The sequence below is a fragment of the Manis javanica genome, chromosome 11 (assembly GCF_040802235.1).
Source record: "Manis javanica isolate MJ-LG chromosome 11, MJ_LKY, whole genome shotgun sequence".
Lineage (NCBI taxonomy): Eukaryota > Metazoa > Chordata > Mammalia > Pholidota > Manidae > Manis > Manis javanica.
The window spans coordinates 105,412,101-105,424,203 of record NC_133166.1 but is presented as its reverse complement, the minus strand read 5'-3'; the positions used below and the strand labels follow the sequence as shown (position 1 = coordinate 105,424,203).

Here is a 12,103-nt window from a genome sequence, read left to right as displayed (position 1 = left end):
CCAAGCCCTGGCAGGGAGTGGGCAAGTTCAGCACCAACACTTAGCTGTCCCCTGTCCAGGGAAACCTTCTGCCTCCACAGAGGGCTGAGGGACGAAGCAAGTGTGCTCCGTGGTGCGGGTGAAGAGGGCAGACAGGCAAGAGAACTGCTGAGCGGGAGGAGAGCTCAGCCCCACTGAAGTCGGGGGAGCGCAGCCCTCGTGCTCACAGAGAGAGGGCGCAGGCCCAGAGCTGGGGCTTGACTGGTGAGCCCACTCATCCTTCCTGCCGAAGCCGCTGGGTGTCTGTGGAGGCAGGAAGGGGCGCAGAGGGGCTAAGCTCCTTGTGATGAGCTCAGGCTGGGGGAAGGACGAAGTTCTCATCATGGCTAGGTGGGGCTGGAACCCCACCCATCACACGGATGAATATTAACAGTCGCGGAAGTTTTTATATGCCGCTAATTGCCAGCGATCATTCTATTAAGATTCATTGAAACATGAATCCATGGCATTCCTCTGTTAACTTTAATACCTCGTTTAAAAACCTAACAAAAACTCTAGTATTAAAGCACAGAGGTGCCAACTGAGCAAGTGCAGTGGGAAGTGGGTACATCTCTCTCCAGGATAGTGAGGCCAGGTCTCTTCAGTCCAGCTCTCCTCGCTGCTTCAGGACCACCTGGGTAGGGTTTCCTCCTTACTCTGGGAGTCGGTCTTAACTCTTTGGCTTTCAGACCTCTTTCAGAGCCTGGTTAACATTGTGGTTATGTCGCCCCTGGACGAATGGATGTAGTCACAGCACAAACTTATATTTGATGGTTGGTTTTATGGACCTTCAAAATCCAGCCTGTGAGCACAGGTGAAGAAGTTCTGCTCTGCAGCAGTGATGTCATCACAGGCTTGGCCAGGCAACCTCAGGTTTGGGACGCGTGTTATTATTTACCAGGTTTTTGGGTTTCCTTGGCCCATAGTGAAGTAATAGGATTTATTGCAAAACCTTTATCAAAGGGTTTTATGAAATAATGCATACAAGTGTCTAAGAGGGTCCCTGACAGTAGTAGGTACTTAGTCTTAGCACGGTAAGACCCCCTCTCCTTCAGTTCAAACAGCACCAGTGAGCACCTACTAACTCTCCCATATAGGGAGGTGTCCCAGTCCATTCAGGCTGCTATAACAAAAATGTGACAGACCATGTGGCTTACACAACAGGAATTTATTTCTCTTAGTTCTGGAGGCTGGATCAATTTCAGTTCCTGGTGGAAGCTCCCATGCTGGTTTGTAGGCACCGCCTTCTTGCCGTGTCCTCACGTGGCAGGGAGAGGGGAAGAAGCTGACTGGAGCGCCCCCTTACGAGGGCACTAATCCCTTCATGCGTGCTCCATCCTTGTGACCTAACCTCCTAAATGCCCCTAATGCGACATTTGTAGTTTTGGAATGTGGACAGTAGTTTTGAGTTCTTGACACCCCCACCCTCTCTGGGATGGTCCAGGAGGCAGACAGGCCCACGATCCCTGGCTGCACTCCCAGCCTTCAGTTTGCTGAGCCTCATTTTCCCCAACAGACAGACAGATGGCAATTCTCTTCTGAGCCAAGACACCTGACCTAGTGGCCCAGAAGAAAAATCCCCAACCTCTGAGCTCAGAGGGCTTCCTGGAACCAGAGAGACTGAGCCAGGGCCCTGCAGAGTCCACAGAAATGTCTCCACTACCAATGCCTGGCTAAGCAATGGAGTGACTGAGCTGGAGGAAGCAAGTGGATCAATCCAGAGGAGCTTCCTGGATGAAGCCCCAGAAGTGTGAGCAAGCTGGTCACCCATGGTGGACCACTTTGTCCATTGGCCCCTTGTCTTCTACAGGTGGCAGTGGAGGGTGGGGCTTGAATTCCAGCTGGGACTGCCTCATATGCTAGGGCACCTGAGGACACCTTGCTCACTCTTGCCCTTGTCTCCCAGAAGGTGGGTGGAACCCTCCCCATGCCTCTGAGCAGAGCAGAGATGTAATGGACGAGAAGGTCTCGGTGTGACATGTCCCAGGGTCACTGCCCTGAAGAACTAGAGCGTCCCTTTAAGGGGCAAAGAGAGGGTCTGCCAGCCTCCCTGTGGCCTAGAGCTACAGAGAGGGACCAAAAATGCTGCTGGGACACCGTCCCAGAGCCTGGCTTCCATCCCAGCACACACCAGCTGCACTGTCTCGCCACCTGGTATTGAGAGGTCACTGCTGTTTACAGTCCCTTACACATCTGTTCTGAGTTACGCTTCCATCCATTTAATCAACCGTCATTCACCAAATATTTTTGAGAGCCCACTGTGTGTAAAGAGCCGTGATGGATTTTGAGAAAAAGTTCAAAATGAGTAGACGAATTAAAGATGAGCCCTTGGGAAGCACAAAGGAGTGAATAAAGGATGCTGGCTACGGATGCTGGGACTTGATGAAAGTGGCCGCAGTGGCCTGGGTGCAGCATGAAGGCAGGCATCCTAGACGAGGTCCTTTGGGCCTCAGACAGGGCCAGGGAGAACAGAAGAAGCCAGTCCTTTCTCCACAACCAGCTCTTCAGAAATCTTCCCTCTCTTGATTGACTGGCAACTCCAATCTCAGTGTTGTCCAGGCCAAAATGCTTGGGATAATCTTGCTTCCTCTCTTTCCCACACACCCACCTCTGGTCTGTTAGCAAATTGTAATGGCTTCAAATATATCCAGAACCTGACCACTTCTCACCACTACCAACCCTCCCCACCCCACCAGTTCCGAGCCTCCATTCTCTTACCTAAACTGTTACAACCGCTTCTGCCACTAGCCCAGCTCAGCAACCAAAGTGACGCTTTCAAGGGGGAAGCCAGATCCTGTCACTCCTCTGCTCCAGACCTGCCAGTGGCTCCCATCTCTCAAGGTAAAAGGCCAAGTCCTTGTCATGACCTGAAAGGCCTTCTACCCACTGGCCTCCCAGTACATCCCTGACCTCATCGCCTGCCACTGGCCCTTCCCTCCCTTTCTAACTACGTGATCTCCTTGCTGTTCTTCAAGCCGGCCAGGCATACTCTCCCCATGGGCCTTTGCTCGGGCTGCCCTCTGCCCAGAAATCTCTTCCCCCAGACATCCATACAGATTGCTTCCTCTCATCCTTTAGCTCTTTACTCAGATGCCACCTTTTGGGAGAGGCGTCTTTGACCACCACATCAAAAACTCAACTCCTGCCTCTGGATATTTCGTATTCTTCCTGCTTTGTCTTTTCTCCTAAGCACTTCTGAGTAGCTGACCTTTCCCTTTAGTATGGAAGTTCCATGAAGATGGGCATCAGTGTCTGTCTGGTTCTCCCCAGTCCTCTGGCCCCCTCTCCGAGCTGGCATCGGAAAGGCACTGCACTAGAAGTGAGCAGTGGGGAGCCAGTTTGCTGGGCACAGACAAGAACCCTGTGCTCAGGCATCAGCCATTTCAGCAGCCTGCAGCCTGGCCTGGCACACACTCTCAAGCCTGTGCTCAAGAGGTCCTGGCTGATAGGTGGGATGACATGGGGGGATGACGTGGCAAAGAGAAGGGCGGACGGAAGTGGATGGCGATGGCTGGGGGGCTTTCCACAAAGGCAAAGGTGTGATCTCCTGGGGAGGTGATGAAAAACACCTTGTCACAGGGGTCCGAACAAAGGGGAAAACTTAAAGGTGTTTTTAACTCCGGCTGGTGACAAGGCTACCCCTGGCCCAGGGCCGGTGGGCTGGGCTTGGAGAGCCATGTGGCCAGGCCCCTAGCTGTTGCTCTACAGATCCTGACTGGGGGCACAGACACTGAAAGCGTCCGCCCTTCCCTGCTCTGACCTTAGCCCTCGAGGAAGCCAAGCAGTGGACTCACCTGCCCACTAACTCCCGGCTCAGATACCCGCTTCCCCTAAGGTCACCTTTCAAGGTCAGCAGGTTGTGGGCAGCCTAGCCCTCCTTTCCACCACCTTCTCTCTTCCTCTCTCCTCCCCCAGCAACACCAACACACCCCACTGGGCAGAGCCCCCAGGTGCTCCAGACAACCTGGGTAACATCTGTTTGCAGTCACAGCGGTGTGAGAATGTACAGTCACACAGCATGCCTTGCCTTGGCTGTGTGCCTCTGTATTCATTCCTCAAATTGCATTAAGTTGTCAGTCAACAGATGTGGCCAAACCACTCTCCCCACCCCCATCACTGAAACTGCCAGTGCCTTTGAAGAGAGAGGAGTGGGGTGATGAGATGGTTTGGGGAGATGGGGCTTGGGGACTTTCCTGGTTGCAAACCCTCCCCTTTATACACGGGGCAGGATCCAGGAACCTCCCCAAGGTCAGGAAGTCGCCAGCACCCACTCCTGCCCAGCCAGGCCTCTGCCTCACCCAGAGCTCCTGTGAGCTCCAGCAGCTTGCTCCCAGCCTGCCCTGCAGGGTGGGGGTTGGGGGAGGAAACGCCCACCTGGAGGGGCTCAGGGCTGGGTGTGGGGATGGTGTGACCTGGCAGGGCCCTGTCTTTTTAGGAATCGCTCTAGAAAACATTCTGCCGTATTGGCTTTACTGACTGATGTTGGAATGGCTGTTGCCACGGCAGCAGAGGCCTCCACTGCAGCAGAGGATGGTGGGAGACTCAAGGGATGCGAAAGGAATCAAGAAAGAGCCAGAGAGAGGGAGAGGTCGCATTAGGCAGCATCTGAAAGTTCCAGAATGCCAAGAGGACTATTTAAAGGGACCACCACATGGCTATGGCAGGACCCTCTCTGGAGAGTGACAGTGGGAAGATGAGCAGTACCAGGTGGCCAGAGAGAGGACTGGCATTCAAGGGATCAGCGCTGAATTAACTCAGGAGACGAGTATGGAAGTTTTCCATCTCATGAGTTGACAGGCCTTTTCATGCAGGAGAGAGGATAGCGGTTTGGATGACATGGGGTGGCTGCTTGTGCCTCTCCTCTGGGCAACCCTCTCTTCCTGAAGGAGGCAGAATTTCAGCAGCTGTTTATCAAAGGAAAGGAAAGGGCTTGGGATTTGGGGCATATGCCATCCCTTGAGAGGAGGCACAGAGGAACAAAGAGGGGGGAAGGGATGAGGCCAAGGAGCAGGAACAAATGAGGGAGTGAGACAATGAGGGAGAAATAAGTTCAAGCCCTGGGGAGGCAGCGGCGGGCATCCATGACCAGGAAGTGCAGGTGGACAGAGCAACAAGTGGAATGGCATTTCCCAGCATTTTGATGGGAGCGAACCTGCAACCATGTATCCTACAAAGCAGAGACAAGAGGCCAAATTAACCAAGGGGGGAGAGGGTCCGGTGTGCTTACAGCAGTACACACTGGGTGGAATGAACCCCAGTGGAAATAATGATTTTCAGCGCAACTGGTTAATTTCTCCTTGTCTGCTAAGGAGGAGATGACCCTATATGCAGGAAAATACATGAAACATAACCTGGTGAATCAGAGAGTAAGTGTCTCACATCCTCAAACTGCTATTTTCAGAAAGGTGAGGTTCTCTTGTTACTGACTTAGGTGTGTCTTGTGCCAGTTAGAGAATGACGTCTTAGTAAGGGTGAGGACTTTAGAAGTGATTGTGATTTCATTAAAGGTGGCCTGTGGGATGCGAGAAGGGTGTGGTTACCCAGAGATTTGGCACCACTGTTGGGGCTCCCCCCCTGCCTTGACCTGGGATCTTAGATTTGGGCATAAGCATGAGTACCTCATGTGTGCCCAGAGGAAAAAGTCCCATGACTGGCCTTATCCTCAGGCCCGCTCTGTGCCAGGGCCAAGTTCTAGCGTGCAGCCACGTAAGTCCCTTTAGCCAGATCCATATTGCTTGTCCTTCCTTATGTGAGATCACAAGCCTTCATTCCACTCCTGCATTTCCCGCATGCTGGACGCAGGTTCCAAGGCCGGTCTGCACTGTGCCCTCTGCCCAGGATCTTCTGGTAAACTTTTGTGCCCAAGTCCTTTCCTCCTCCCCTTTGGAGGCACTGCCAGTGCTGCGCAGGCATGACCCTGAACAACCTCCTCCTTTCTACTCTCCTGGCCTAAGCCCTTCTGTACTTATACGGCACAGATTCCCAGAAGCCTTCAAGATTTCCTCCAACTAGTCTTCCTGGCCGCACAATCTCTTACTCCTGTACTCGTGTGTATTCAGCGTCTACTAAGTGCCAGACTCTGGGGTTACAGCAGTGAATGAGACATCCAGGGGCCCTGCTCTCCGGGGTTCAGAGTCTCCCTCTTGTCTTTCGTGGAATTGGTGCACACATACCTATGTGCGTCTGTGATGAATGTGTTGATGTATGTGACACTGCATTTTCACAGGGACAGGATTATTTCCCCCAGAACTTATCTGTTATGTATTCCTGCCACACACTGAGTTTCTGGAGGGCAGAATCTCCATCTTTCTATGTATCTCTAAGGCCCAAGCAAGGGTGCATGCTTCTTACCCAACACCCCTCTGCTGGAGAACTCTGTTCTCAGTGCTGTGGGAAGCATATTCTCTCTGCTATGATCCTGGTCCTTGCAGATTTTATGGTATCTCAATCCAGCCCTGGAATTATGGAAGGCAGAGCCCTGGGGGCACTATCAGGACCCAAGAGTTGTGCAGGGCACAGAGCCAGTGTAGAGCACTCAGGCCTCAAAGTCCATCTTCCAACACATCCATGCACGGTGCTGAGAGACCCAGTTCTGCATGCAAACAGCCCTGGGGCTGGTGGGGGAGACAAGACACCCGCACCCATACCTCACACCAGGGTATGGGAGAGTGGGTGAGCAGTGGGTCAGGCACAGGGTTCTTCACATTCTGGGGGCAGGGAGTAGGGAGCTATCAAGATGGAGGTTGGGGAATGGGTCGGGGAGATAGGCTGATGGCTGGCACATCCTGGCCAAGAGTTCCTAGAGCTTCACAGTCCCCAGTGTGTGGCCCCACATCAGGCCTGGCCCCTCCTGGAGCAGGCTTTGCTTTCAGAGACTTTTGCTCCAATTTCTCCTGTCCCTCACTTTCTTGCCTGAGAACCATTTGCTCAGGCAACTTGGCCCTGACTTGGGAGGCCTTGGGAGGCTAAGCCATGTGGACCGGCTAGGGAGGGACAGCCCTGGGCAAATCGTTGGGCCTGCTCCGTGGGCCTCTTGGGCCCCCGCCCACTTTCACCCTCTTCCCTGGGCCAAGGTAGAAGGGGAGAGAGAAGGGCTAGGAAAATGTTGTCTGCTATTTGAAGCCCCACTTTAGCTCTGGCAGGCAAAGGACCAATTCTCAGCTACCTGATTTCCTAGGGTTGACAGAATCCTTTACCTATGGAGCTGGTATTATAACCACTGTCAGAGATGACACAGGGCCAAAGGGGGCAATGACTTTGACAAGGTCATGCAGTCAATGAGAATGGGAACCCAATCTCCTCATGCCAAGGGTTAGTCCTCTCCTACCAAGCCCTTGGCCTCCTCCCCAGCCAATGCTGGGCCATCTCTCCAAGCCACTACTGTCCCCTCCCCTCCCCCTACCTCGGGAGGGCAGCCTTGTGCCTCAGAGACTGAAGGAAGGGGGACCCGGCAGTTTCCCTCCAGGAAATGGTTTGGGGCCAGGTCGGGGGTGGGGTGGGGTGGGGTGGGGGTGAACAGTAACCTCCCTCTCCCAACATCTCTCCCCAGGCCCCAGCCCCCCACTCTCCCTCCCGCATCCTGAGCCATCCGGTCTCGGTCCCTTTTACCTGCACCCCTGCATCTCAATAGATCCATTCCACAGCACCCCCTACTCCAGGCACGTCAGGGGGCCACCGGTACCCTCCTGGGAACTGCCCCGCCTGTGCGTGGAAACTAAGAAAAATTGGTCGGATCATTTATCCCCCCCTACCCCCTACTCATCCGCCCCTGGATCTCTGCTGCAAATACCACCCCCTCCGGAGCCAGAAATAGACACGTAGTCTCAGCCACCTCCTCCCCGCCTCCTGCTCGCTGCCCCGCCCGCCCCTCCCCTCCTGCCCCCGCGCGGAGCTGCAGCCCGCAGCCTGCACTCGAGCTGGCGGGCGGGCGGAGTGTTGCGAGGGCGCTGCCCGGCAGAGCGCCGCCCGCGGGACTGACAGGCGGGCCGGCGGGGACCCGGGACCCGGGCGCGGAAGCACCTTCGAGCGCCCGCGGAGCCGCGGCGCTTCCATTCTGCTTTTTATTGATTTTTAAATTTTAATTTGTCTTCCCCCGCCCCGCCCCTTTCCCTCCGACCCCGCCCCGCCGCTGCGCGGATTCCCTGCTCCTTCCTTTACCCCGCTTCCCTCGTGCGTTTCTCTCCCCCGCGCCCTCGGCCTCGCCTCCGATCCCCCTCCCTCGCTCCCTCCCCCTTCCTCCCCCCGTCTTCCCCGGTTTCTTCCGTCCTCCCCCCCCCCCGCCTCCGCCTCCCCGCGCTCCCCCCCCCCCCCCCCCCAGTGCCTGCAGACGCGCGGATCGTCCATGCGCTCCTCGCGGGCAGAATGCTGGGCAGCAGCGTCAAGAGCGCGCAGCCCGAGGTGGAACTGAGCGGCGGCGGCGACGAGGGCGCGGACGAGCCCCGGGGCGCGGGTAGGAAGGCGGCCGCGGCGGACGGCAAAGGCATGCTGCCCAAGCGCGCCAAGGCGCCCGGCGGCGGCGGCGGCGTGGCCAAGGCCAGCGCGGCCGAGCTGAGGGTCTTCAAGTCCGGCAGCGTGGACGGCCGAGCCCCCGGCGGACCGCCGGCCTCCAACCTGCGCAAGCAGAAGTCGCTCACCAACCTCTCCTTCCTCACGGACTCCGAGAAAAAGCTGCAGCTCTATGAGCCCGAGTGGAGCGACGATATGGCCAAGGCGCCCAGGGGCTTGGCTAAGGCGGGGTCCAAAGGCCGCGAGGCTCCGCTCATGTCCAGGACACTGTCCAAATCGGAGCACTCGCTCTTCCAGGCCAAGGGCGTCCCGGCAGGCGGTGCCAAGACCCCTCTGGCCCCGCTTGCGCCCACCTTGGGAAAGCCGAGCCGGATCCCGCGCGGCCCCTACGCCGAGGTCAAGCCGCTGAGCAAGGCTCCTGAGGCTGCCGTGAGCGACGACGGCAAGTCGGACGACGAGCTGCTCTCCAGCAAGGTCAAGGCACAGAAGGGCTCCGGGCCCGGGCCCGCTGCCAAAGGCCAGGAGGAGCGCGCCTTCCTCAAGGTGGACCCCGAGCTCGTGGTGACCGTGCTGGGAGACTTGGAGCAGCTGCTGTTCAGCCAGATGCTGGGTAAGGCCTGCCTCCCTGCCCCACCCCTGGCCGCCTCCTAGCCAGCTGCAAGGAAAGGTGTGCGGAAAGCGCGGCTCCCTCTTGTTCTCCTCCTGGTAGGGTTTTCCAGGTCTCAGTCGGGTTGTGAGGGGCATTGCGCCCAGAAGTGCGGGGCTGGACCGCCTCCAGATACGCATGGCTAACGTGCGTCTTCTTTAAGATGTCACCAGGTGGGCGCCCAGACTCAGCTCTGGCCTGCCTGAGGTGAGGCTGGACAATGGGGTGGGGGTCATAGATTCTCAGAAATAGAGCCCATTAGCGTCCTCGGATTTAAAGTCCAGAATCCTAATGTGGCAAAATCTGGGTGGGTGGAAACCTCAGTTGTGTTGCGGTCTGTGCTCCGCAGGAGAGCAGCCAGCCAGCATTGCTCGGAGAGCTTCCAGGGAGAGCCCGGATCTAGAGGACAGAGGTGGAGAGAGCAGCTGTGAGGGCTGCTTGGCCCCGGAACAGAGCTGAGGCTCCACTTCCTCTGTGGATCCCCAGTGGGGGCACGAGTCGGATTTCCCGGGTGTGGGGGTTCTGGCAAGGAGACGCGTCTGGGGCCAGGGGGCGGGCGAGCGGCCAGCTGCGCGCATCTGGATGCGCGTCCTGTATCTCTGCCGCGGCTCTAGCCCAAACCCCTACCCCCAGATTTTTTAGAACGGAAAGATCAGGGCTTTCGCGCCGAGACTCGGGTTGATTGGGAAGCCTTTGCCCTCTGGCTGATGGAAGCCGTGCGGGCGGGAAGGGAAGAACAAAGCTTGCTCGGGCGGAGGAAGCGCAGAGCTGCTCCATTGTTCTCCGAGTCTGAGGAGTCTAGGCAAAAAACCCGGAGCAGCCCGGAACTGCGCTTGCTTCCCGCGGCGAGCCCCGGCCCTGCGAGGAATAGATCCGGGATGTGCAGGACGCAAGGCCGCCGTGCCTCGGGAGCCTGCACGGGCCGTGCCGGGGCCACGGGAGGACGGCGGCGGGGCCTGGAGCCCGGGAGGGGCGCCGTGGCTCCGCAGACTTGTTGCGGTGGTGGGGATGTGGATCCTGCGGCGCCGAGGGACCCGAGCTTCCCGGGTACCGGGCAAGCTGCCCGCCCCGCTGGGGGCTGGGAAGGGGCGTATCCGTGTGTGTGTGAAGGGGCGGGGCCGACGCGGGCTGCGGTCCGAGAGACTGGCCGGAGGAGCTGCGGCGGTGGGCTGGCTGCTGGGAGGGGAGCTGGGCTGGCGGCGCTGCAGAATGCGGACCTGGGGGAGACTGGTTCGACTCGCTGCAGTCTTCCCAGGACCCCCAGACCCCGGCGTGGCCCAGGATGAGGGACCCCTGACCAGGGGCAAGGATTTGGAGCTTGGGATGCATAAGGCCTTCGCAGGGCCAATCAGGCAACTCGGGGTGGGCGGTGTAGACTGACGCGTCCCAAGTTGGCAGACAGTGTGTGCCGCCCCATGCCGAATGCTGCCCTCAAGGAGCTTACAGTCCAATAGATTGAGACAGACAAAGGAAGGGAGAAATAAAATAATTTCAGGCACCATGGGGGTTATGGAGGAAATGGCCGGAGCCATGCTTTAGGCGGGACTGAGAGGCCACTCTATGGAACTGAAAATTGAATTGCGACTGAGGCGAGACAAGGAGACACAGGCAGACAGGGAGGAATATTCCCGAGGGACTAAGAGGGTGGCGATGCAGGCCTTTCCAAGGTCCGGGCTTCCTCTGCTTGGGATGAGTTTGCTGATCTGGGCAAGGCATAGCGCTGCCCAGGACTGGCCGCCTGGTTGAAGTCCTCTTAGTTGCTTCTCCAGAGGCAGTAACCACAGAAAGCCGACGCACGGTCCTAGGCTGCCAGGGAGAGCCGGAGGGGGGGTGCTGGGCTGTGCGCCCTTGCTCAGCAGTTGTCACTTCTCGCAACACACTGAGGGGGTAGCCTCTCAGCAACTTTGGAGATGGAGAGAACTCCACTTGCATTGGAAATTACCAATTTCCAGTTGGGGAAATGCCCGGTAACAAGCACTGAGGGAGGCGTCTGCTTTAGGCCGTGAGTCGCTGGTAGAAGGCAGATTCTGCAGGCAGCTCCTGATTCCTACGTCACAGTCTCTCTAGGAGACCTGATTGAGGGAGGAGAGTCAGCAGGTAATAAGAAATCTGGCCAGGGCAAGTGTCTGTTGGGCATGGTCCACCAGACCAGCCCTGACAACCCCCCAGCGGGGCAGAGGTGCTTAGCCTGGGGGTGCAGCGAGAAGGGTGGAAAGGCTGGTAGGATGCTGGATGGGCTCTGGCTCTGAGGACCCCAGGTGGGGGCACAGGGTGTGGGTAGGAAGGAGGGCAGTGCTTGCATCACATGAAGGGGTGGAAGACATGGGGGAGCTGGTGACCTCCAGGCAGATTTGTCTCCTGCCTGAAGGTGGGGCTAGGGGTGGAGGGTGGACTGACTGGTGAGTTGGGAGGGGACAGCAGAGCCAGATCAGTCTCCTCAAGCACATGAAGGCATTCTTGGCTGTCAGGACCCGTCTGGAGGACCTCAGAGCAGGGTGGCCTTTGAGAAGAATGTCTTCCTTGATGCTTAGGATGGTGGCTAAAGACACAGGGCATTTGTTCTTCACCCGTGAGGCTCAGCATCAGGTTACACGCACTTCCAAGCACCATCCCAGTTGCAAGAAGCTGCCAAGGCCCAATTTCTTGGGGGAGAGAGGGTGAGGCAGCCCCAAATAAGAGCCCTTCTGGAATGAAAGGGAAGAGCTGAAACCTGATCGTGCTCTTTCCAGAAATCAGCTGGGGCCCAGATGGTCTCAGCAGGCTCCCTGCCCCTTCCCTCACTTTGGAAGCTGCCAGATAACCAGGGTCCCACTGGAGAACCCTAGAAACTTGGAACAGTGGGGGTGAGTGTCTGGGGGAAATGGGCCATCCCCAGGAATCAGATGCCTTTGGACCCAGCGGATAGTTCCCATCAGGCAGTTTGGCTCCCAGAGG

The 12,103-nt window shown here is 57.4% G+C and overlaps 1 protein-coding gene across 6 annotated transcripts in view; it reads left to right on the top strand.

Moving 5' to 3' along the window:
• Nucleotides 1–12,103, top strand: part of NAV1 (neuron navigator 1) — a 237,757-nt gene that overhangs the window by 85,416 nt on the left and 140,238 nt on the right. For 5 of the 6 annotated variants that reach the window (XR_012122954.1, XM_037015166.2, XM_037015167.2 and 2 more), the window contains exon 4: nucleotides 8,336–9,133. The exons of the other annotated variant lie outside the window; for it this stretch is intronic. Coding sequence is in view for 4 of the 5 variants with exons in the window: in XM_037015166.2 (XP_036871061.2) it covers nucleotides 8,336–9,133 (798 nt within the window). In the remaining variant the exon portion in view is untranslated. The remainder of the gene's footprint in view (nucleotides 1–8,335; nucleotides 9,134–12,103) is intronic. 6 annotated transcript variants of the gene reach the window in all.